Source organism: Marmota flaviventris, chromosome 1 (genome assembly GCF_047511675.1).
Source record: "Marmota flaviventris isolate mMarFla1 chromosome 1, mMarFla1.hap1, whole genome shotgun sequence".
Taxonomy (NCBI): Eukaryota; Metazoa; Chordata; class Mammalia; order Rodentia; family Sciuridae; genus Marmota; species Marmota flaviventris.
In genome coordinates this window covers 113,287,785-113,313,391 of record NC_092498.1, presented here as the reverse complement: position 1 = coordinate 113,313,391, position 25,607 = coordinate 113,287,785, and the positions used below count along the sequence as shown (strand labels likewise).

The 25,607-nt window shown below is 39.9% G+C and overlaps 1 protein-coding gene and 1 long non-coding RNA gene across 10 annotated transcripts in view; one reads left to right on the top strand and one right to left on the bottom strand.

Annotated features, from left to right (window-relative positions):
• Window positions 1-2,404: 2,404 nt before the first annotated feature.
• On the bottom strand, window positions 2,405-5,571 carry LOC114108439 (uncharacterized). Of its 2 annotated transcripts, none has more exons than XR_003585472.2 (3): window positions 5,426-5,571; window positions 3,803-3,982; window positions 2,405-3,324 (listed from the first exon to the last, which is right to left on the bottom strand). It is a non-coding gene; the product is annotated as an uncharacterized lncRNA (long non-coding RNA). The 2 variants fall into 2 exon arrangements; XR_011708166.1 differs by lacking the exon at window positions 5,426-5,571 and adding an exon at window positions 5,232-5,348.
• Window positions 5,572-5,716: 145 nt separating this feature from the next.
• Nf2 (NF2, moesin-ezrin-radixin like (MERLIN) tumor suppressor) overlaps window positions 5,717-25,607 on the top strand; it is an 86,263-nt gene continuing 66,372 nt past the window's right edge. For all 8 annotated transcript variants that reach the window (XR_003585471.2, XM_071614877.1, XM_071614878.1 and 5 more), the window contains exon 1: window positions 5,717-6,315. Coding sequence is in view for 7 of the 8 variants with exons in the window: in XM_071614877.1 (XP_071470978.1) it covers window positions 6,202-6,315 (114 nt within the window). In the remaining variant the exon portion in view is untranslated. The remainder of the gene's footprint in view (window positions 6,316-25,607) is intronic.

The following is a 25,607-nucleotide window of genomic DNA, read 5'->3' as shown; positions in this document are numbered from 1 at the left end:
TTACAAGCAGATAGAAGTGCATGCCCCTGCCCCAATCCCCCCCTGCTTTTATTTCTGGGGGGGTACAGGAGGAGATTGAACTCAGAGGCACTCAATCACTGAGTCACATCCCCAGCCCTTTTTATTTTTTGAGACAGGGTCTCTCTAAGTTGCTTAGGGCTTCACTACATTGCTGAGGCTGGCCTTAAGCTTTCCATCTTCCTGCCTCAGCCTCTTGAGTTGCTGGGACTACAGGCATGCACCACCAAGCTGGGCAGGAGTGCAACTCTCTGACTTCTTCCATTCCCATTTCTGGACTTTCTTTAAGAGCTCACCTGAGGGCTGGGGATGTGGCTCAAGCGGTAGCATGCTCGCCTGGCATGCGTGCGGCCCAGGTTCGATCCTCAGCACCACATACAAAGATGTTGTGTCCGCCAAAAACTAAAAAAAAAAAAAATACTAAAAAGTTCTCTCTCTCTTTAAAAAAAAAAAAAAAAAAAGATACAGACCACATTGGGCATGGTGGCAAATGCATGTAATCCAAGTGATTACTCGGCTTTAAAAAAAAAAAAAAAAAAAGAGCTCACCTGATTATGTCAGTCCCACCTAGGCTAGGCCTTTTCTGTTAATTCAACAAATTAAGCATTATATCTACAAAAATCCCTTTTGTCATATAAAGTAACATAATCACAAGAAGTATCCTCTCATATTTATAGGTCTTGCCCCTTCTCAAGATAGTGGATTATAGCTGGGTATGGTGGTACAATCCTGTAATCCCAGAGGCTAGGGAGGCTGAGGCAGGAGAATATCAAGTTCAAAGGTAGCTTCAGCAAATTAGTGAGATTCTATCTCTAAATAAAATATTAAAAGGGGCTGGGGATGTGGCTTAGTGGTTGAGTGCTCCAGGGTTCAATCCCCAGTACCAAAAAAAAAAAAAAAAAAAAAGATAGTGGATTATACAAGGCTGTGAATCATTGCTGATAATTTTAGAGTAATATAGTTTTCAATTTCTTCTTATTTTTTGTCGCTAGTCATGGAACCCACAAATGCTGAGTCTGTACTCTACCTCTGAGTTACACCCCCAGCCTAATATCTTTATTTTTAAAAAATAATTTATTTATTTATTAAATTTTTTAGTTGTAGATGAACACAATACCTCTATTTTATTTATTTTTATTTGATGCTGAGGATTGAACCCAGTGCCTCACACATGCTGGGCAGGTGCTCTACCACTGAGCTACAACAACAGCCCTCTGTATCTTTTTTATAATGCATGTGGATTACTTTAACCTTTATTTATTTATTTTTTGTGTGGTGCTGAAGAATGAACCCAGGGCCTCGAACGTGCTAGGCAAGCGCTCTGCCACTGAGCCACAGCCCCAGACCTGGATTAGATGAAAGATAGAAGTGCTGGTGCATAAAGTCTTTTTTTCTCATGAGTCTCCACTGAAAGGAGGCTGAATGAAATTGTCAGCTAAATCTCTACTATAAAGACAGTCAGAGCTCCTTGGGGCTGTTACTTATGACAGTTGTGGTACAGGATGCTGGCTTCATGCCAATGTGTAGTGAAAGTAATTCTGAAAGTAGCCAGAAATGAAAGAATGAAAGGGCAGTTTTTGGCAGAGGAATCACAATCTAAAATTCACTCATGGCATTTGTATGATGAGTTGATTTAATCTGGGTGCTACATTTGGATCTTCAATGTCTTCCCAAGGCCCTTATGCTAAAGGCTTAGTCCCTGCGCTAGGGGAGTATGAAGCGGTGGAGTACTTGTCTGGATTTGACCCCAGCACTGCAAAAACAAAACGAAACCAACAACAAAGAAACATACAAAGGCTTAGTCTCCAGCCTGAAGCATTTGGAAAGTAGTGGAACTGTTTAATAGGTAGGGCCTAACGGGAAGTCTTCTGGTCATTAGGAACATGCCTTTGAAGAGGGCAATGGGACCCCCTCATTCCTCCTCTATCTTCTCTTACATCCTGGTCATAAGGCGAATAGCTTTACTCCACTACATTCTCTCTGCCCTAATTTATCAGAAATTGATTACCTATGGTATTTTGTTACAGTAACAGAAAACTTAATAACACACTGGAGTTCATAGACATGCTTTGGATGGGTCTTTCCAAGAACCCCTAAAACATGCAAAATTGTTTATATATATGTACTCCCTTGAGGAGTGAGGTACTTTGGTTCCATTGTTTCTGACTCTAAAAGATGGAAGAATTATTGCTCTGTAGCAGGGTTTTGTTTTACTTTGGCTTTATTGTCACTTTGATCTGGATAGGTCTTTGTTGTTTGTGTGGGGGTGTCATGCGCATTTTAGGTTGTTTAATGGCACATCTAGCTTTTATCTGTAGAAGGCAGGAACATCCAGTTGTGACCATCAAAACAGTCTTTAGACATGGCCAAATGTCACCTATGGGACAGAGATCACCTTTGAGAATCCCTGAGCTTCTGAAGATTGGAGGAACAAAATGTAAATCAGGTGAGATATGGATTAAACTAGTCCTAGATACAAACTGCGACATAACTATAATCATAATTTACCCAAATTACAATTTTGGGTAAATGACTTTATTTCAGCCTTATCTAGTTTCTTGACATATAAACTGATAATATCCAAAAATCATCCCCTGCTACACCCCAGCACTAGTGATGGAACTCAGGATCTCACATGTTAGGCAAGCACTCTGCTACTGAGCTAAATCCTAACCTGTTTTGTTTTTATTTTGAGACAAGGTCTAAGTTGCCCAGGCTATCCTCAAACTTTAAATCCTCCTGTCTCATCCTCCACAGCAGTAGCTCAACTAGGTGTGTCAGTAAGGGATTTCTGGGTAACTGGGATTACAGATGTGCACCATCATGCCAATAGGATTTTTAAAGCATGCAGAACACTTCACTTTTTTTTTTTTTTTTTTTGGTACCAGGGATTAAACTCAAGGGTGCTTAATCACTGAGCCACAGCCTCAGCCCTTTTTTTTTTTTTTTTGAGACAGGTCTTGGTAAGTTGCTCAGGGCCTCGCTAAATTGCTGATGCTGGCTTTGAATCTGTGATCTTCCTGCTTTAGCCTCCCGAGCCGCTGGGATTATAGGCGTGCCCCATCATGCCTAGCTACTTCACAGGGTTTTGTATGGTAAGCAATTATATAGGATCACTATTAATATTGTCCAGACCACAGCTGAGACTGTAAACATTTCCTCACATCTTTCCCTCATTCATTCCAGAGATATTTATTATGTGGTATCTGTGTGTATCAGATTTTGATGTGCTCAACCTGAATTATTCATGAGAAGGATCACTTGAGCCTAGGAGTTCAAAGGCAGCCTGGGCCGCATAATGAGAGCCTGTCAAAAAAAAAAAAAAAAAAAAAAAATCAACACACATACATAAAATAAATAAGTAACTCCCCACCCCCACAATTATTCTTCAATCTCAACCTGGTAACTATTATGTATTTTTTTATTCTTTGTAAAGAGAATTTTAAATATCAATATGATTTTTCATCATATCTATTTTTATTCTTGGCCCTCCTTTATGAGATCCAGAACCTTCCTGGATGTCCTCCAGGAATTTTAAATTGGGTATGTTTTGCCAATTAGCTCAGCAACTAGCACTTAGTCTTCTATAAAAATGAGTGGTTACTGGTCACTGATGTTTCTTAGCCCCTGCTGTTTGATCCACTTTTTTTTTTTTTTTTTTGCTGCTCCTCAGTGGTTTCTCAAATTCACTTATTTTCTGACAGCCTCCTTGGCCCTGGGTTAAAAGACCTGATTTTTCTTCCCTGTGGGGAGCCCAGAGGAGAATCCAGCCTGGTTCTCCTACCTGCAGGGAAAAATTGAAGGCATGAAAATGAAGACACTCCTACACCAAGTCCATAGTTCCCTGAGCAGTTTGGTGGCAGGAATTTGCTAGTGGTATGAAGGACATAAAGTTTTGCAATAGCAGCCTCCATTGGGTATGCCAGTAAATGATTCCTGGGGTCCTGGCTGGTGCTTCCTGGCACTGCGGGGGTGCAAAGGAGCAAAATTTATGCTATTAGCACAGTTATAACACTGTGTCTGTTGAATATTTCAGAACTGAGGTACACGGTGTCTTAAAGCTGCAGATGGAAGAATTTAGAAGCCTCAATCAGGGCAGCACAGTGGGTAATATCAGCAGGCTCTGGTGGGGTAGACCTGGGTTTGAACCCTAACTTTGCCTCCTATTCTAGGTGATAGTCTGCAAGAGACTCTATTATGCTGAGCCTCAATTTCTTCATCTATAGAGTAAGGGTGATGCTACCACAACTAACACTTCTGGCGTGTTACTATTCAGTCAGAACACATGCAAGTTGTCTTTGTTCCACCACTAAAAGCTGTTTTAAAATTGAATTAAAGCTGAGTCTAGTGGTCCAAGGATGTAATCTCAGCTACTCAGGAAACTGAGGCAGAAGGATCACTTGAGCCAAGGAGTTCTGAGTTAGCCTGGAAAACAGCAAGATTCTATCTAAAAATTAAAAAAACAATTTTTAAAAAAAATATAGAAAAGCATACCCTTCTTATTCACATTATATCCCTTGATGACGTTAAAAAATACACTTGCACATGGTTAAAAACAAATCATACAGGGTGTAACATGAAATACACTTTTTTTTTTAAACCAGGAATTGAACCCAGAAGTGCTTAACCATTGAGCCACATCCCCAGCCCCCCTTCCCACCCCACCTCCCCTTTTTTTTGAGACAGGGTCTCACTATGTTATCTAGGGCCTCGCTAAATTGCGAGGCTGGCTTTGAACTTGCGATCCTCATGATATATATTTTCATCCCCCCCCCCCCCCACTTTTTTTTTTTTTTAAACTGGGAATTGAACTCAGGGGGCTTTATCTACATCCCCAGCCCTTTTTATTTGTTTTATTTATTTTTGAGATGGAGTCTCAATAAGTTGTTCGGGCTTGCGTTTAGTTGCTGAGTCTGGCTTCGAATTTGAGAAACTCCTGACTCCTGTAATCCCAGCCTCCTCCAGAGCGGCCGGGATTACAGGTGTGCGCCACCCGGCCAGCCTTCCCACCCTTTTTGTTCTACAAACAGAGCAATTTAATAGAATTCAACCTAGTATGTGCCAGTTACTGCTCTAAGGCTTTATATGTAACTAAACACTCTGAAATTCTTCATCTACTCCATGAAGTAGATACAGTCATTACTCCCCTTTGGCAACTGTAATTCTTTTACAGAGAAGCAGAAGGATCAGGCAGGAAAGGGCAGGCAACCTACTAGGCCTCCAGAAGGGTTGTAAAAGTTTGACAAACATAGAAGTGAGTAAGTCGTTAAGTGCTACATAGAAATATTCGCCGGGTGTCCGAAACGCGCTCCCTTGGGGCGCCGCTTACGGCGCGTACTTTGTTGGACCGCAGTATCTCTTTGATCTGGGAGCGACTCATTCCAGAGCCGCAGGGACTAGTCTCTACCTGGGTTCCCGGGAAAGGCGCGCTGCGTTCCGCCGTCTCAACCAGTCTTGCTAGAGTAGGCGGGCCCTCTAGGAACAAAAGCGTTCGGAGTGACTGCTGCTGTAGCCACTCAACGCCGAGCACAGGTCGGCGCATCCCGGCAGAGTTAAACTTCCAATTGGTGGAGTCGCCCTAAAAGAGGCGGGACGAAGTTAAAGTCCTGTTTTCTTTGGAGTTCTCAACCAATCAAGGCGTCTGGGAAAGAACTGATAAGTTAGGTTGAGACGTGTGTAGCGTTCGGGGAGGCCTGAGGGCGGGGCGGGGAGCAGGCTGGAAGCTGCGGGCAGGGTACGCTTCCCGCGGGCGCGCGGAGCGAGGACGGTGACAGCCACGCGCGCGCGTGCGTGCCCTGCTGTGGCGCGGCCCCGCGACCCCCGTCGGCAGCCCAGAGGCGCGCCGGGTCTGGGCGGCCGCTGTCTAGGATTCTTGTTCCCGGGCGTGCCCGGCGTCCCCGACCCCAGTCTCGGAGTGTCGGGCCTCGCCCTCCCCGTCGGCTCCTGCTAGCGTCTGCCCCTTGCCGCCGTCAGGGCCTGCCCCCCAACTCCCCTTTTTCGCTCCGGGGGCAGGGTCCTCGCGGCCCATGCTGGCCGCTGGGGACCCACGCAACCCAGCTCGCTCTTGGGCCGGCCAGCCGGCCACCATGGTGGCCCTGAGGCCTGTGCAACTCCTCCAGGGGGGCTAACAGGTCCAGAGCACAGGCTTTGGGGCGCGAGGGTCCCAGGTCTGAGCCCCGCGCCATGGCCGGGGCCATCGCTTCCCGCATGAGCTTCAGCTCGCTCAAGAGGAAGCAGCCCAAGACGTTCACAGTGCGGATCGTCACCATGGACGCCGAGATGGAGTTCAATTGCGAGGTAACTGGCCAGTAGCCCCGACGGGCTGAGGCGAAGGGAGCCCCGCTGAGTCCCCGCATCCGGCACCTACTGGGGAGCCCGGGTCGCGGTGACAGTCGAGATGGAAGCTTGAGGGATTCTGTTTTATTCTCCTCTGGGCATTGATAGAGACCGTGAGAACCGGAAGGGGCCATACAGGCCCAAATCCACAAGTTAAAGCTAATTACTGCTTTTTCGCTTGGGGCTCTTTCGCTTGGGGTTTAGCATTTCTAAGGGTTATTTTCATTCATTGTTATTGGTGGAGGCTGGAAGCTTCCGTGGTAGAGAATTCTGGTTTACAGTGTCAGGTTTAAACTTAAACTCAAGGGAGTTGTCCCCCACCCCAGGTAATGTTATAGATCCCAGGTATTAAAAGTTAAATCTTCGTTATTGGAAAGTCTATACTTGCTCCCTTTTCCAAACTGGAAAAGATAATTTTTTTTTTTTTTTTGTATTGGAAACTTAACCTGGGGCGCTTTACTACTGAGCTACATCCCCAGCCTTTTTTTTTTTTTTTTAAATTGAAACAAGGTATCACTAAGTTACTTAGGGCCTCACTAAATTGCTGAGGCTGGTCTTGAATTTGTAATCATCCTGCCTCAGACTATTTAGCCTGGGACTACCGTTGGGCAAAACCAGCAAACAAACAAAAAGCTCAAAAAGCTCTTTAAGAGAGAGTACCTAATACTTTCCATACAGTGTCCAGCCTGATATAACAATTATCACTTTGTTGAAGTGTCAGGTACTCACATTTTTTTTTTTTTTTTGTACTGGAGATTAAACCCAAGGGTTTAACCACTGAATCACATGTCACATGCCCAGCCCTTTTTATTTTTTAATTTTGAGATAGGATGTAGCTAGGTTGCTTAGGGCCTTGCTAAATTGCTGAGGTTAGCTTTGAATTTGCCATCCTCCTGCCTCAGCCTCCTGAATTGCTGGGATTATGGGTGTTCGCCACCGCTGACATTCATACTTTAACCTTCACAATAACTCAGTGAGGCAGGTACCTGTAACATTGTAGAATATGTATTTGGTCTGATTTCCTGGCATACCACAACTAAAATCTTTGGAATCTCTGAAGTGATAAGTGGCTTTTTGTATGGTAATGAATTGACTAGGTAGCTCCTATCTTGATGGGAGCTGATCACAAGAAAGACCAAGAAACCATTAGAGGGTTGGAGTTTTTCAGCTCCACCTAACCTGGAGGAGGGGAGAGGGGCTAAAGGTATTTGGCTAAAGATGTAATTAATCATTCTTGTGTAATGAAGCCTCCATAACCCCCCAAAAGAACAGGATGTATAGAGCTTCCAAATCTTCAGCTTCCAGCTGAAGCTGCAAGGGGTTCCTAGGAGGTGGTGTCCTACCTAGGAAAGGGTATGGAAGCTCTGTGCCTCTTCCCACATGTCTTGTGTTTTTTCATCTGTTGCCCTTACAATATCCTTTTTAATAAATAGGTACACATAAATGTTTCCCAGAGATTGGTGAAGTACACCCCAAAGAGAGGTGGTGTGAACTCTGATTTATATCTGATTGGTCTGAAGCACAGGTAAAACATCCTGGGGCCGGGAGCAGTGGTGAACACCTGTAATCCCAGCATCTCAGGAGGCTGAGGCAGGAGGATCACGAGTTCAAAGCCAGTCTTAGCAAAAGCGAGGTGCTAAGCAACTGAGACTGTCTCTAAATAAAATACAAAATAGGGCAGGGATGTGGCTCAGTTGTTGAGTGTCCTTGAGTTCAATCCCCAGTACCAAAAACAAACAAACAAAAAAATTCAGGGGCAAGTGATTGGCTACTATGGGAGAGACAGTCTGTGGGACTGAGACCTCAACCTATGGGATCTGAATTGCCTCTAGATTGAGTTCTCTAGGTGGCCATATCAGGATCGATTTGAATTAGAGGACATCCAGCTGGTGTCTGCTGCAGAAAAGAATTGACTAATTGATTAGTTACTCGTGAGGGAAATCCCCACAAACACACACCACCTTCCCCCCCCCCTCCCCCCCCCCCCCCCCCCCCCCCCGCCTCTCGTACTGGGGATTAAATCCAGGGGCACTTAACCGTTAAGCTACATCCACAGGCCTTTTTATTTTTTATATTGAGACAGGGCCTTACTAAGTTGCTGAGGCTGGCCTCAAACTTGTGCTTCTCCTGTCTTAGACTCCTGAGTCACTGGGATTACAGATGTGCACCACCATGCCTGGCTCTTACATACTTCTTGGTGATCAGAGGTCACATAAATCTTCTGTGTTGATTGTTTGGGGCATAGAAAAAACGCTGGTATTTTGCCTGTATCTACCAAATACCACAAAGATTTTTTTTTTTTTTTTGGTACCAGAGCTTGCACCCAGGGGTGCTTAACCACTGAGCCATATTCCCAGCCCATTTTTTATATTTGATTTTGAGACAGGGTTTCTCTGAACCTCACTAAGCTACTGAGGCTGGCTTTGAACTCCCAATCCTCCTGCCTCATCCTGTGAGAGGCTGGGATTACAGGTGTGCACCACTGTGCCTGGTACATTTTGGACTAAGTAATTTGAGTCTTTACTACTCAGTTTGGTTCATGGATCAGTAGCATTGGCAACAGTAACTTAAGTCAGGAGTTGGCAGACTTTTTCCCGTATAGTAGGGCCACATAGTCAAGCTTCTCAACTTTGCAGGCCATAGGATTTCTGCTGGATTTACTCAGCTCTTCAATTCTGTTGTTATACACAAAAGCAGCCTTAGACCTGATTGGAATTCCAGCATGATGGTGTTAAGGAGCGCCATTGACCCATTTTCTTGCAAAACTGGTGAAAATTATTAACAACTATTTAAACCCTTTGGAAATGTCCAAAGGTAAAACAGCAAATGGTGATATATTTATTCAAGAAAAAAGTATGAAAATTTGGTAAGAAAGGTGAGAGGCAGTGGTGTTTGGACCAAGATTACTCTTTTCTTAGAACTTCACTGTTTCTCATCTTAACCAGACCTATTTGTTGCTGAGGCTAAGTCCTGGGTGATTGCATCTCAGAGATGGGGCTCCCTTCTTCCACTTAGTCCCTATTTGTGGAACAGGGCTTGGCATACTGAAATAACTTCAGCCCTAACTGCTTTTGTCTCCATCCTGGATTATGAGGGGGTGGTTCCACAGCAGGATAGGCAGGCTGAGACCTTGAGCTAGTGTGTCCCCACCTGTCCCCTTCCATGAAGTACTTTGTCCTAGAGTCAGGAATATCACTCACAGAGAAGCTTGCCATGGGCCCCTTCCCCATCCCCAGATCCCTGGCTCAGGGATTTTGGCTGAGAGTAGAAGCTGGCCTTAAAACAGAGCTCCTGGTTGGGGTATAGCTTAGTGGTAGAGTGCCTGCAGGGAGCCTTGGGTCCAGTCCCTAGCACCAAAACCAAACCAACCAACCAACCAACCAAAAACCCAAAGGAAGTAACTTCATCTGCAAAGCAGTGTGGAACAGTTTATACACACTTGAAAATAGTGGGAAAATTTGAAGTTCTGCAAGCATCACAGGTTGGGCAGACAGGGCAGTGGGTGTAGGTGAATGTCTGGGTGGCAAATGGTGGGTGGCAAATGGTGGGTGGCAAGTGGAAAAAATGCAGCGCAATTCACAACAGCTAAACTGTGGAACCAACCTAGATGCCCTTCAACAGTTGAATGGATAAAGAAAATGTGATATATATATATATGATGGAATATTACTCAGCCTGAAAGAAGAATGAAATTATGGCATTTGCAGGTAAATGGATGGAACTATAGAATATTATGCTGAGTGAAATAAGCCACTCCCCCCAAATCAAAAGCCGAATGTTTTCTCTGATAAGCGGGTACTGATCCATAGTGGGGCTGGGGGATAAAAGAATGAAGGAATTATGGTTTGTGCAGAGGGGAGGAGCTGTGGGATAGGAGGATGGTAGAATGAGACAGACATTATTACCCTATATACATATGTGATTACACTACTGGAGTGACACTGCACCATGTACAGCCAGAAGAATGAGAAGTTGTGTTCCATTTGTGTACAATATGTCAAAATGCATTTCACTGTCATGCATAACTAACTAATTAGAACAAATAAAAAAATTAGAAGTTAAAAAAAGAAAGAAAGAAAGAAAAATGCCGTGGATGAAAGTAGTTGAACTTTGGAATGGATCTGGAGTACATATAGGGAAAAGAGAACAAGCAGTTGAGGCCCCATTTCCTAAGTGGAGAGTTCTCAGCTAAGGTCCCTCCCCAGCCTGCCTCCCTAATTCCTAGAGATTTATGGCTTAGTACAACCTCAACCCAAATTATTCATATTTAACATGAGCCTTTTCACTATATTTTATGCCCTAATTACTAAAAAAAACACAAAATGAAATTCCCAGCACCAACCTCTTCTCTAACACAGCCATGATCCCCAAATAACTTTCTAACCCCAAATCAACCCAAAACTTACCTTAACTCAAACTCATCACCACCCTAACCATCACTCACCTTCACCCTCACCCCAGACCACTTATCCTGACACCTAACACCAATCCCATTTCTAAATCCCAAACCTTCATTCTTTTATTTTTAATTTTTGTTGTTGTCATAGGTGGACACAATATCTTTATTTTATTTATTTATTTTTATGTGGTGCTGAGGATCGAACCCAGTGCCTTACATGTGCCAGGCAAGAGCTCTATCACTGAGCTACAACCCCAGCCCCCAAAACTCTAATCCTAACTCTAAGCTTCACACTCACCTTTTTCCTCTGCCTCATCCCAACCCATTTTTTAAAATTCATTTATTTACTCTGATTTGTTATATGACAGTAGAATGTATTTCAATTCATAGTACACATATACAGCACAATTTTTCATGTTTCTGGCTGTTCACAAAGTAAAGTCCCACCATTCGTGTCTTTATACATGTACTTAGGGTAATGATGTCCATCTCATTCCACCATCTTTCCTACCCCCATGCTTGTTTTCTTCCCCTCCCTCCCCTTTGCTCTAAAGTTCCTCCATTCCTCCCATGCTCCCCTTGCCCATCCCCATTATGGATTAGCATCCTCATATCAGAGACAACATTCAGTCTTTGCCAACCCAATCTTGAACATTCAAAAAAAAGAGCAATTGGGAGGAGATTTGTGAATTTAATATTGATATAGCTTAGACAGAAAGTGTTTCATTTTGCAGGAAATAATAAGGAAACAAGACAAATGGGAGGAGCCCTCCTGGGGTTAGAACAAATATCAAATATTGACCTCGGAAACAGTTCCCTCAAAACAATCATAGTTTGATAGGATTAGTATGTATAATAAGTTATGCCTTAGGGCATTGTTGAAAATAATAGATCAATAAGCCACAATGAATGGAGTTCAGCTGAATGTAGTCATGAGAAGGAGAGAAGAGAGCCCTTCTAAAGCCACTGTCATACCAAAGGGACTAAGGGCGAAGCTAAAGCTTTGGGAACCCAAAGCTACACCTCCTTAATGCTATGTGGTTGAAATAGATTTCGTTAAAATAATCTAGCCAGTCATTGAACTAATAGACAAGCAAATAATAAGGTCTGGAGAGGGCGTTCCAGTCCCTGGAGTTGTTGCAGTATATTATCTGAAATGTCCAATTTCCAACCAAAAATTATGAGTCATACAAAGAAACAAGAAAGTAAGACTTATACAGTGGAAAGAATCTGGCAATAGAAATTGCCTGTGAGAGTGAACGGAGGCTAAATTTAACAAAAAAGTCTTCAAATAAGTCATTATAGGGGTGAGTATGGTAGTGCACACCTGTAATCCCAGTAGCTCAGTAGGCTGAGGCAGGAGGATCACGAATTCAAAGCAGCCTTGCCAACTTAGTGAGGTCCTAAGCAATTTAGGAAGACCCTGTCTCAAAACTAAAATGAAAAAGGGCTGGAGATGTGGCTCACTGGTTGAGTGCCCCTGGGTTCACTCTCGTGTACTAGAAAACAAAAACTAACCCCTCCAAGTCATTATAAATGTGTTCACAGGACTAAAGGGAAGCATGATGACAAAGAAGTAAAGGAAATTATGATTCTGTTGCATCAAATGGAGAATTATTAGCAAAAAGATAGGAATTATAAAAGAGAGCCAAATGAGAATTCTGGAGTTGAAAGTACAATAACTGGAATAAAAAATTCACTAGAGGAACTCAATAGTAAATTTGAATTGGCAGAAGAAAGAATTAGTGAATTTGAAAATAGATTAATAGAGATTATGCAAGTTGACATGTGGGGAAAAGAAAATAATGAAGATAAATGAGCAGAACCTCTAGAAATGTGGGAGATCATTAAGCACAACAGTGAGTGCATAATGAGAGCAGCAGGAAGAGAGAAAGGAGCAGAAAAGTATTTGAACAAACTATGGCTGAAATGTCTCCAGTTTTTAAAATTTTTATTTGTTCTTTTTAGTTATACATGACAGTAGAGTATACTTTGATGTATTTATATAAGCATGGAGTTTATCTAATTCTTCAGGTTTTATTTTTTATTATTTTTTATTTTTTTAACTCAGGGGCACTCAACCACTGAGCCACATCCCTGCTCTATTTTGTATTTTATTTAGAGACAGGGTCTCACTGAATTGCTTAGCACCTCAGTTTTGCTGAGGTTCACTCTGAACTCATGATCCTCCTGCCTCAGTCTCCTGAGCCTCTGGGATTAGAGGCATGTACCACTGTGCCCACTATTCTCCATTTTTTTTTTTTTTAAACATCTATATATTTTTAGTTGTAGATGGACGCACACCTTTATTTTATTTATTTATTTTTTATGTGGTGCTGAGGATTGAACCCAGTGCCTCACACATGCTAGGCAAGAGCTCTACCACTGAGCCACAACCTCATTACAAACTCCTATTCTCCAGTTTTTTAAAAATAATAACTATACATTTGGAAAGCCAGAAAGCTCAATGAACTCTGAGTAGGATAAATTCAAAGAGATCCACAAATGTAAAAATGCTGAAAGTCAAAGACAAGAAGAAAAACTGGAACACAAAAAGAGAAAAACAGACTCATTACTTAGAGGGGAGCCTAGTAATTTTAACAGCTGACAGAAGAAAAATCCTATCAACTAAAAATCATGTGTCTACAAATGATCCATACAGAAGCTGGATATTGAGGAAAAGGACATCTCAAAATGAAGGTGAAATGAAGTATTAACAGTTTTTTGTTTAAAAACTGAGAGAATTTTTTTTGTTTAAAGACCTGCCTTGCAAGAAAATTTTAGGGGAATTCTTCAGGCTGAAAGCAAATGACCTCAGACAGTAATTTAAATTCATAGGTAAAAATAGCATTGGTAAAGGTAATCATTATAATTATAAAAGAATATAAATTCAGGGCTGAGGTTGTGGCTCAGTGGTTGAGCGCTTGCTTAGCATGTGTGAGGAACTGGGTTTGATCCCCAGCACCACATAATAAATAAATAAACAAAATAAAGATATTTAAAAAAATATAAATGCATATCTTCCTGCTTTCTTCTCTTAACTGGATTTAAGAAACAATTATATAAAATAAATGTACATAATGTACTATTGGCTTATAATGGGTAGAAATGTAATGTACCTGTAATATATTTGCCAGTAACAACACAAAAGAAGTGGGTGTGAGCAGAGATATCAATGGACTAAGGAAATGGCTATAGATAGATGGTGAGGCAATAATTATGACAATGAATTATTGGGTATGTAAATTTAATAGATGTACTATATAGATGTCCAACAATAATACCCTTCAAACGGGGAAAGGGAATGGAATTATACAGAAGTATATTTTTTTTTATTCTTTTTGGTACCATGGATTGAATCCAGGCATGCTTTACCATTGAGCTACATTTCCAGCCCTTTTTATTTTATTTTTTATTTATGAGACAGGGTCTCACTAATTTTCTGAGGGTCTTGCTAAGTTACTGAGTCTGGCCTCAAACTTGTGATCCTCCCATCTTGGCCTCCCAAGTTGCTGGGATTACAGATGTTTGCCACAGTGCCCAGCTAGGTGTAATGTTTTATATATTGGTGTAAACTAGTGTAAATCTGAAGTTGACTCTGATAAGTTTGGATTATATCGTAAATGCTAGAACAACTACAAAAATCTAAAAATATAGTGAAATAATCATTGAAAATTTTAAATGTTTTATTAAAAATATTCACTTAAAGTAAGATCAAGGAGTGGAGCTGGAATGGTGGCTCAGCGGTAGATCACTGGCCTAGCACGGGCAGGACCCGGGTTCATTCCTTAGCACCACATAAAAAAACAAAGGCATTGTGTTGTGTTCATCTACACCTAAAAATAAATATTAAAAAAAAAAAAGATCAAGGAGTAATGGAGGTATAGAGGAACAACAACAACAAAAGACATGAAACAGAGAAGAAATAGAACTGCAGTTGATGACAAATAATAGACAGCTGAAATAGATTCCTTGAAAGAAAGAAACTGCCAAAATTGACTCAAGAAGAGAGAACAGGGGCTGGGTTGTGACTTAGTGGTAAAGTGCTCGCCTGGCACATGTGAGGCACTGGGTTTGATCCTTAGTACCACATAAAAATAAATAAACAAACAAATAAATAAATGAAGGTGTTGCATCTCCAACTTAAAAAATAATTAAAAAAGGAGACCATCTGAATATACCAATAACAAATAAAGAATTTGAATTAGTAACAAAAAACTACCTACAAAGAAAATTTCAGGGTCTACCCTTTAGAGACTCATCTAGCTTGACCACTGAAATCTACCAAACAGTTCAGGAAGAACTGTTTTTCACAAACTCTTTAAAAACATTGAGTTGGAGCAAGCACTTCTCAAATAAATTTATTTTATTTTTTTGGTATCAGTGATTGAATCCAGGGGTGCTAACCACTGTGCCACATCCCCAGCCCTTTTCATTTTTTATTTTGAGACAGCGTCTTGCTAAATTGCTTAGGGCCTTGCTCAATTGCTGAGGCTGGCGTTGAACTTTCAATCCTCCTGCCTCAGCCTCTTAAGTTGCTGGGATTGCAGTTGTGGTGCCACTGTGCCCAGCTCAAATAATTATGTGAGACTGGCTTTACACTAGTACCAAAACCAGATAAGTACATCACAAGAAAACCATAGACCGAAATCTCTTATAAATGTGTAAATAAAATCCTAACAAAACTAAACAACAAAAAACCTAGCAAACTGAATCCAGCAATGTATAAAAAGAATTATACACCACAAATAACTGGAATTTATTTCATGACTACAAGGATGGTTTAACATTGGAGAAATCAATTAATGTAAATAATATAATGCATCAGTAAAATAAAAAATAAAAATAGCATGATCATCTTAGTAGACACAGAAAAAGCACTTGACAGAATCCATCATGTTTTTCATGATAATGTACTCAACAAATAGAAGGGAAGTTTGTTTTTTTTTTTGGTACCTGGATTGAATCCAGGGATGCTTAACCACTGAACCTTTTTATTTTTTTGAGACAGGTTCTTGCTAAATTGCTTAGGGTCTTTGCTAAGTTGTTGAGGCTAGTCTTGAACTTGCAATACTTCTGCCTCAGCCCCCTGAGTTGCTGGGTTGACAGGTATGCACCACTATGCCCATAGAAGGGAATTTCTTTAACCTGATAAACAGCAGCGATGAAGAACCCACAGCTAACATCATATTTAATGATGAAAGACAGTGCTAGAGTCTAATACTCACATGTCTTAGGCGTGCAATACATTTTGTGTGTTTTTTTTCCTTTCATTTTTTTTTTTAAGACTGTATGCTTATCCCCTAAAATCAGGAATAAGACAAGGATATCCATTTTTTTCTTCATTCCTGGGAATCAAACTTAGGGCCTTGCACATGCTAGGTAAGCCCCCTATCACTGAGCTATATCCCCAGCCCAAGTATCTAGTCTTACCAGTTCTATTCAACATTGTACTGGAGGTTTTAACTAAAGTACTTAGCAAGAAAACTCAGTACATGGTACCCAAACTGGAAAAGAAGAAGCAAAACTGTGTTTACAGATGACATGATGTTGTAGAAAGACTGTAAGAAATCCAGGAAAACTATTAAAACTAATGAGTTCAGCAAGGTTGAAGGCTTAAAAAATCAATATGAAAAAATTAGTTGTTGATTCTGTACAATTGCAAAGAATAATCTGAAAGTGAAATTATAATAACATCAAGATGTACAAAATACTTAGAAATACTTTTAACAAAAGAGTAAAATTTAGCTTTTAAAACTATAAAAACTTTTTTTTTTTTTTGGTCCTGGGCATTGAACTCAGGGCTTTACACATGCCAGGTAAACATTGTACCACTAAGCTACATTCCAGCGTTTTAAATTTTATTTTGAGACAGGGTCTTACTAAGTTGCCTAGCTTGACTTCAAACTTGGGATCTTTCTTCCTCTGCCTCCCAAGTAACTGGGATTACAGGCACTTTTCAGTGTCAAGTTGGTAGTATTATAATTTATGTATTTAATGCAAAATTTTAAAAAAATTGACAAGCCAATTCTAAAATTCATATGGAATTTCAAGGAACCCAGAGTAGCTAAAAAGCAATCTTGAAACAGAACAAAGCAAGAAGACTCACATTTTCCAAATTCAAAATTTACCAAAAATTTATCATAATCCAGACAGTGTGGTACTGGTGTAAGGATAGGCATATAGATTAATGGAACACAATTGAGAGTCCAGAAATAAATCCATTGGTCTGTTGTTAATTGTTTTCTTGCTAAGGGTGCCAAGACCATAGAGTGGGGGAAAGTAAGTGGTACTGAAACAACAGAAGAGCCTCATGAAAAAAAAGAATGAAATTACACCTTTATGCCATGTATAAAACATTAGTTCATAATGAATCAAAGATATGAATGTATGAGCTAAAACTATGAAACTCTTTTTTTGGGGTGGGGCACGGTATAGGGGATTGAACCCAGGGCACTCGACCATTGAGCCACATCCCCAGCCCTAATTTGGGTTTTATTTAGAGACAGGGTCTCACTGAGTTGCTTAGCCCCTCGCTTTTGCTGAGGCTGGCTTTGAACTGGTGATCCTCCTGTCTCAGCCTCCTGAGCCGCTCGGATTACAGTTTTGCGCCACCACACCTGGCTAAAACTATAAAACTCTTAGAAGGAAACATAAGGATACATCTTTATGTCTTTGAATTTGGCTTACATATTTTTTTTAGATATGACAGCAAAAGCATAAGCAATAAAAAGAAAAAATAGATAAACTGGACTTGAGCAAAATTAAAACTTTTTACTTCAATGGCCATCATTAAATAAGAATACAGTAGCAAATTTTATATATATATATATATATATATATATTGTACTGAGAATGAAACTCAAGGGCACTCAACCACCAAGCCACATCCCCAGCCCTATTTTGTATTTTTTTTTTTTTAGAGACGGGGTCTCACTGAGTTGCTTAGCGTCTTGCTGTTGCTGGGGCTCTTTGAATTTACAGTCCTCCTGTCTCAGCCTCCTGAATGGCGGGGATTACAGGTGTGCGCCACCACGCCCAGTGTAAATTATGTTTTATCTCAAACATACAAATCGTGCTTTAGCATGTGCGAGCCTTGAGTTCAATTTCCAGTAGCTCAAAGCAAACAAACAAAATTAAACCTTACAGTTTAATATTATTTAATAATAAAAGAAGGAAATAACCCAATTTTAAAATGGCCAATGGTTCTAAATACACAGTTCTTCAAGGAAGATATTGTAGCCAATAAAACATATGAAAAGATGCTCTATATGTAGGAAAATGGAAATCAAAAACACAATGAGGACTTTACCATAATAGAGCTAACCCCTAAGATGTTTGGAATAAAAAAATCATACAGTATTGGCCAGAATGTGAAGAAGCAACCACTTTGGAAAATGGTCTGGCAGTTCTTCAATTGAACATGGAGTTACTGTATCACCTAGTAATTTCACTCATAGATATCTACTCAAGAGAAATGAAGCCATGCCAGAGAAACTTGTGCATGTACAGAAGCATTATTCACAATAGCCAAAAGGTGGAAACAGCTCAGATGTCTATCAACTGATGAATGGATACATAAAACATGGTATATCAATACAATGGAATAATATTTGACAAGAAAATAAAATGCTGTATCAATACATGCTACAACATGGATGGACCTTGAAAATATTATGTAAGTGAAAGAAACCAGTCACAAAAGAACATGTTGTATGATTCCTTTCATAATGCAAATCTAGAAATAGGATATTTGTAGAGACAGACTGTAGATTAGTAGTTGCTTAGAGCAGGAAGAGTGGATGGGGACATAGCCATGGTAGCTAAAAGCTAGGAGTTCCCCCCCACCTTTTTTATAGCATATATTTTTTTAGTTGTAGGTGGACACAGCACCTTTATTTTATTTTTATGTGGTGCTGAGGATCAAACCCAGTGCCTCATGCATGCTAGGCAAGCACTCTACCTCTGAGCCACAACTCCAGCCCCTAGGAGTTTTCCTTTTGAGGTTATGAAAATGATCTCAAATTGGCTGGTGATGGTTTCACAACTCTGTAAATATGATAAAAATGTTGAATTGTACAATTTAAAAAGATGACATTTAAGGGTATATGAATCATTTCAATAAAACTATTTTAATAATGCAACCTTAGACAAAATGTAAACAATGGCCATCAAGCTTGAGGGACACAAATTTGATTGAATTCCGTGTAATTTCACAAGTGATGAAATATTTTGGGTTTTTAAAACCATTTTTTTTTACATTAACCATTTCTATATTTTTATATATAAAATATAAAAAATACAAAATATAAAAATTATTCTTAGCTCTCAGAATGCACAGTTAGATATTGATTTGGATTTATCCTATACCTGGCCTTTGAAATAGACCCGGGCTTGAATTCTAGCGACACTATTTCCTTGGACATGATGCTTAAGCACTCGGGCCCTCAGTTTCTACATCAATAAAATGGGACTAATAGTACGGACTCTGCACATTTGTTATAAGGGGTTTTAGAATGCTTAGTGCCTGGCAGAGAGGAGGAATTAAAAGGGACTATAATTTCTTTCATATGTAGAAACTAGAGAGGAAAAAGGAAAAGAGAGGTGGAGAGGGGAGCTCATGAAAATCAAAGGGAGATCAATAGAAAAAAGGGAGCCAGGAGTGATATTGGCCAAATTATATTGTTAAATTGTGTACTTGTATGAATATATAACAACAAATCCCATCATTATGTTAAACTATAGCGCCTGAATAAAAAATGTGTGTGGGGGAGAAGGGACTATAATTGGCCTAAAGTAGGAGACTTGGGTCACCTTGGGTACTTCCTGTTGTGATTTGTCAGGTTGCATCTCCCCAAACTGTAAATTCTAGAGGAAACACCCATTTGTAAACATTGTTAGAATATTCTGTTAAAAAGCAATAGTAGTTTGATTTATGATGATAGAGGGAACTCAGAGAGGCCATTAGTCTTACTCCCCTGCCCTGTTTTTATGTTGTATATTAACTGGGCAAAGTGCTGATGCAAGGAGATAGCAGGTACATTTTTGGGAAAATAAAAAAGAGAGATAGCACTTGTGGAAGTTTTGGCTTTATTAAGGTCAAATGTTGGTGGCCTTCCAAGAAGGACTCAATTGCAGAACCAGTGGTAGTACTTATGAGTCATGTTACTTTATGGTAATAAGACTTTTTGCTGCAGACATTGGGGGAAGATCTCTTTCTTGCACTACTTGCTGCATTGCACAATTGGCTTGGTGCTTTGGAAGATTTTTCCACTTGAAAGATTTGATATTTGTCATTTTGAGAAAGTGAGTGCTGAATGTAATTTGCCAGGAGGCTAAACGGTTATGTTACTTCTTATCTCGCCTGGAATTTTACTCTAATAATTCAATCTATCAGCAAAAAGAACCAGATATGAAAAATTTCTCAAAATTGAGTTGTGGGAGATTCTAATACCATCTTATATTGAAAACAAAGCCTTCTCCTGTTGATTGGCATCCTAATTGTTTTCACATACCCAAATGGAATTATAATCAGATTGAATACCAACATAACCGGCCATTCCAAGATAAAAAAAATGGGCATAAGTTGTCCATAACAGAAGGAAACTTCAAAAGGAGAAGACAAAAAGACCAACTCTGCTATTTTCTCTAAGATCTTAATTCCTTGACTCCCTAAGATTTTGGGTAGGATCCCCTTTGAGGATGTTAATTCTGGGAGGGCAGAATGGGATTGAAGCAGTTAAAAAGGGAGATGTTGGCCTTTCTTCTGAAATAAGTTTCTTGTTGTGCTGATACAGAGTCCTATTATCCTATTACTATATATAGCTAAGCAATGAAATAACCAAAATGCCAGGGGCTTATATTTTTCTGGGTGAAGGATAAGACTGACAAACCCCTGCTATATTGAATCAATGTCTAGTTTGTCTTTTTGAATCACATGGGCATTTTCCATAGTGAATCTTTCTCACTTGGGTTTCCTTGCCTTTGGCCTAAAATGAAACCTGGGTAACAGAGACCTCATCTCTTTAAAAAACAAAACAAAACAAAAAAACTCAAAAAACAAAAATAGAACCAAAGCAGCTGTGGGACCATCTGGGGATTGGAACATAATTATGCAGATGTAAGGATCAAGTGAATTTGGACATCGGGGTCTTCTGAGATCAAGAATGAGCAGACCCAAGAGTAGGAAAGCCAGCCAGGTAGGACGGAGTTCTTGGGGCAAACCTGGTCAGAGCTGGGCTCAGAAAAGTCAGCACACTTTCTCATCTCTAGTCCCAGTGCATGGTCAAGGTGTCACTTACGTAGAATCATCTAGAGCCTTAGACTGGGGTCTGAATACCTGGCTTCCAGGTAGAGCTCTTCCATGTGACCTTGGGCATCACCTCTTTCCTCCAGGCCTCAGTTATTTCATTTGAAAAGGAAAAAAAAAATGTGATTTCTAAGGCCCTCTGTCTCCACATCTTATCACCTAAGATGATCTAGGTAGAAGAGGCCCACTGTGTTCCCCCTTTTTGTACTTTCTTTTTAGGATGTCATCTCAGGATTTTGAGATCTGAGAATAATCTACCAAAGAACAGGAAAAAAATATTGCTTAGGAAATAAGAGTTTAGCTATTAGTTCTAGTAAAGGGGGTGAATTGGCCTGGGAAATGCCCTGCCATCTGTTCTGGAAGCAATCTTGGTTTTAACACTGTAAAACTCAGTTGCTGAATCTGTAATATGGGGAGAATAATACAGTATCATTCTTTAAAAAAATCTTTTTTAGTTGTAGATGGACACAATACCTTTATTTTATTTATTTATTTTTATGGGGTGCCGAGGATCGAACCCAGTGCTTCACATGTGCTAGGCAAGCACTCTACCACTGAGCCACAGCCCCACCCACTACAGTATCTTTCTTACAGGGTTGTTTGAGAAATGAGGTGAATCTTGGCAAGAATTGGGTCTACTACTTGACCCATAATAAGCCTTTGGTAAATGTTAGCATCTTAAGCTGGGAATGTGGGAACAAGAAGAAAAAGTCTCCTATTAGCAGCTGTATGAATTTTTCTCCTTTAGTTATTGTCTTCATTTTCTTTGAATCTCCTTCAGATTATTCACGCCTTTATGATTTGTATAAAGTTTTCTATAGTTTGCCTAAATATAATGAGCTTATCTTATGTCATATTCCTGGTTTCTCTCTCTCTTCCCAGTGCTGGGGATTGAACCCAGGGCCCTGTACAGTTAGTCAAGCACACTACCACGGAGCTACATCCAAAGCCTGCCATATTCCTATTGAAGGATGTTCTTTTTTATAATATACAATATGACTTGATCTCTATTTAGCTTGATGTCCACTGTGGTAACAGGATTCTTTTCTGATTTCTGCCATTGTTTGTTATTCTCTATTCTTTTGTCCCCAGTGTGTCATTTTTTTCACAATACCTTTATTTATTTATTTTTTTACAGTGCTGAGGATCAAACCTATTACCTCACATATACTAGGCAAGTGCTTAACCATTGAGCTACAACCCCAGCGCCCCCCCCCAATATGTCATTTTTGATATTTTTCTTTGTTTTTGGTGACTCCTCCAATTATTCATGCTAGTTTTGCATTCCTGTCCAAGAACATTCTTGGTGCTTGTTTATTTTTAATTTCAGAAGTTAAAACATTTTAAGTTTTATAAACCCAGAATTAAGTTTTTTCAGAGCTGCTAATCTTTTTAGCCAGCTGGTGACAAGCCTTCTCTGGTTTGTTACAGGATGAAGTGTTCTCTCTTCCTGTCTGTGCTTTGTCTAATTTAGATTCTAAATCCACATGTTTTAGGACATTTTTAGCACACAAATTTATTACTGAATTAGTGCTGACTTCAAGGGAAAAGCCTTAATCAAACCTTTAGTCACAGTGCTGACTTAAGGTGCTTGTTTGGGTTTAGGAATCACGGTGGCACCACTAGGTGGCGGCAGAGCAAATCATTTCTAAAGACCCTGGCCTTTTTCCTCTTCTGCTTTCATTGCTTCTTTTTGCTTCTCTGCCAAATTTGGACCTGGCTTTAGAAAATTCACAGAAACTCTCTGTTAGTGAGTGATGTTGCTTATGGCTTTCCCAAATATCTTGCCATTTTTAGTTTCCTAGTTTCGGTAGTTTCTATAGTTTGACTTTCAGATGAAACTTAAAAACTGAAGCCTGAAGTAATTACTAAATTACTAAGCTTATCTGGACCCATCTGTGGTTTTAAATTTCCCAATAGTGCATTTACCTACTATCCTATTCCTGTCGATTTTGAGATTATATCAGTCAGTCTCATAAATATGTCTAAAAAAAGTCTCTAGCCCACAGTAGATTTTTCTCAACCATTAGCAGAAATTTTCACCCAGTCTTACCCATTCATACCTTCCAGTGTTGTTAAAAGTCAGTGTCATTATCATTGATGATCGGGAAGCATAATGAAAACTTCAAGCTAGAAACAGAGACAGAACATTTAAAATTTCTTTGCAATTAGAGTGGCTAGAGTCAGCATACTACACAAGCTAATTTGCACAAATGGATTATATTTTGGCTCTATTGTGCAGAAAGCTTTTTGTGTGTGTGGGTATGGGGGGGGGGGTTCTGGGAATTGATCCCAGGGCCTTGTGTATGCTCTACCACTGAGCTGCACCCTGCTGGAATAGACTTTTACATATAATCTGCATTTTTTTTTTTACAGTGACCAAGACAGGAATAATCCATTGGATAATACTTTGTGGTGAATTTTGTTTCATAATATGCTAGTTTTCTCTAATGATTAGACATTTGAAATTTAGCCCTGTGTCTTATCTCACTGAATTTACTATTGTTTCCTATCTATAGCTCTCTGCTGAATTTTTATTTTCAATGTTTCAAACATTTGTAATCACTGATGATTGCTGAGAATCAACAGCATTCTAGTCCTGAAAACTTCTACTCTTCAGCAGCATTCTAATTATCATTTTTGTTGCATTGGAGAATTCATTATTATACAGTCAACTCTTGATTATTAGGAGTAAGGAACATGATAGCAGAACCAGAGCAAGGGAAGAGAATGGAAAAACCACACAGGAGTGAAATGTTAAGTGTCATTTACATCTGTAAAATGATTTTAAGGTATAGAATGAGGCATTAAAGGATTAACAAAGAAATTATTATAGCAGCAACAACATAAAAGTACTACATGGTTTATACAAAAACCATCTCAAGCTTGTGGACTCAGAGGGTGGTATTAATTCTGAAAGACCACTTGATGATTGCAGAAGCTGAGGCCCAAAGAGGTTAAGTGACTTACCCAACACAGCAGGTTTTGGTGTTTTATAGCTGTTTGACAGGGCTGTGATTGCTCTCATGTTGTGAACTAAATCCTACAGAGATTGCCTTTTTTTTTTTTGCTTTTGGGGAGACTGTCTTGCTTTTATAGCACTATAATTGTGTTGTTTCTTTTTGCTTTGTCATCTGTCAACCAAGTTTGAAGCAAGTACATCTTGTTTTTTTATTCAGAGCATCATAAAATCTAGGGACTGCACAGGGCATAAGAAATTTACAGATGAAGACACTGGGGCCTCCTTGAACTGCGTGCTTCACTTAAGTCACAGGCTTGTGTGTGGTGGAAGGAGGGTGTCTAGGATCCAGATTTCTCCTCTGGGTTCACTGCTGATCCCATAACTGCTTTCTACTTCAGCGGGAAAGATGGCAGAAGCTGCAGACATAAGGACTTTTCCCCCTTAACAAACTGTAACTCATTTTGTTTTGAAAGACTAGAGACTTATCAGAGTTAAAAACCTCTATGTTGTGGCTTCCCAAGGTGCTGTGATTTGTTTCTTACTAGTCTCTTCTGTTTGGTGGAAAATTTTCTTCCTCACTTCTTTGAGATTTAGATTTCTTTGCCAGGGTATTTTTAGAGAGAGTAAATCAGTATGTGTCACCAAAGGGGAAAAATATATACCTTAAGGTTTAGTTATGCAGTTAGAATTTTAATAAGGAGTGTCATAAATTCTTGCTTCATTGCAGTCATTACTTAGAAGTCTGTTCTACTTAGAAGCCTCATCTAGTTATCATCATCATTATCATCAACATCACCAGCCAACCACAAGCATTTATATGGCACTTGCTTGGGTTCTGGGAGACTTAAGTGTGTGAGCATATACATGCATGCAGGTGTGCGTTCGTGTGTGTGTGTGCGTGTATGTGTATGTCTGTTTGTGATAGACCTTGCCTTCAAGGAGTTTGTGATCTACAGAGTTGGAGGAAAGACAGGAATCTGGGGGAAAGACAGACTGTACACTTTTCCATATTTGTAAAATACATACTGACTTGTCTGTGATATTATATCAGGGAAGGGCAGTGCTGAGATAAAGAAATAGATCTTATCAAAGTTCTGATTACAGGTGAATGGAAGTACATAGATTTTTATTTTCAGTTTTTTGGTACCAGGTATTGAATCCAGCCCTTTTAAAAAATTTTTATTTATTTATTTTTATTTTCAGACAGGGTCTCACAAAGTTGCTAGGGCCTTGTTATGTTGCTGAGGTTGGCTTTGAACTTCAATCCTCCTGCCTCAGCCTCCTGAGCCACTAAGATTACATGCATAGGCCAGGCTGGAAGCACACAGGTTTGCTGTCTTGAGAGTACACAGGCTGGATTGTAACAAGGCAAGGTAAATGATTGAATGAGGGAGGAAGGATTTGGTGGAAAGCCTTGAAACCAATAATTTAAATAGATTTGGAATAATAACAGATGATTTGAGAACTGGAAGAAGAAAATTAATTACCATAGTCCGTTATGACAGAAACTGACAGGGTAAGAGATTAGAGATGGGAATTTTTGCAAAGAGGCTTTAGGTTTGAATCTTGCACAGATTCAAGAT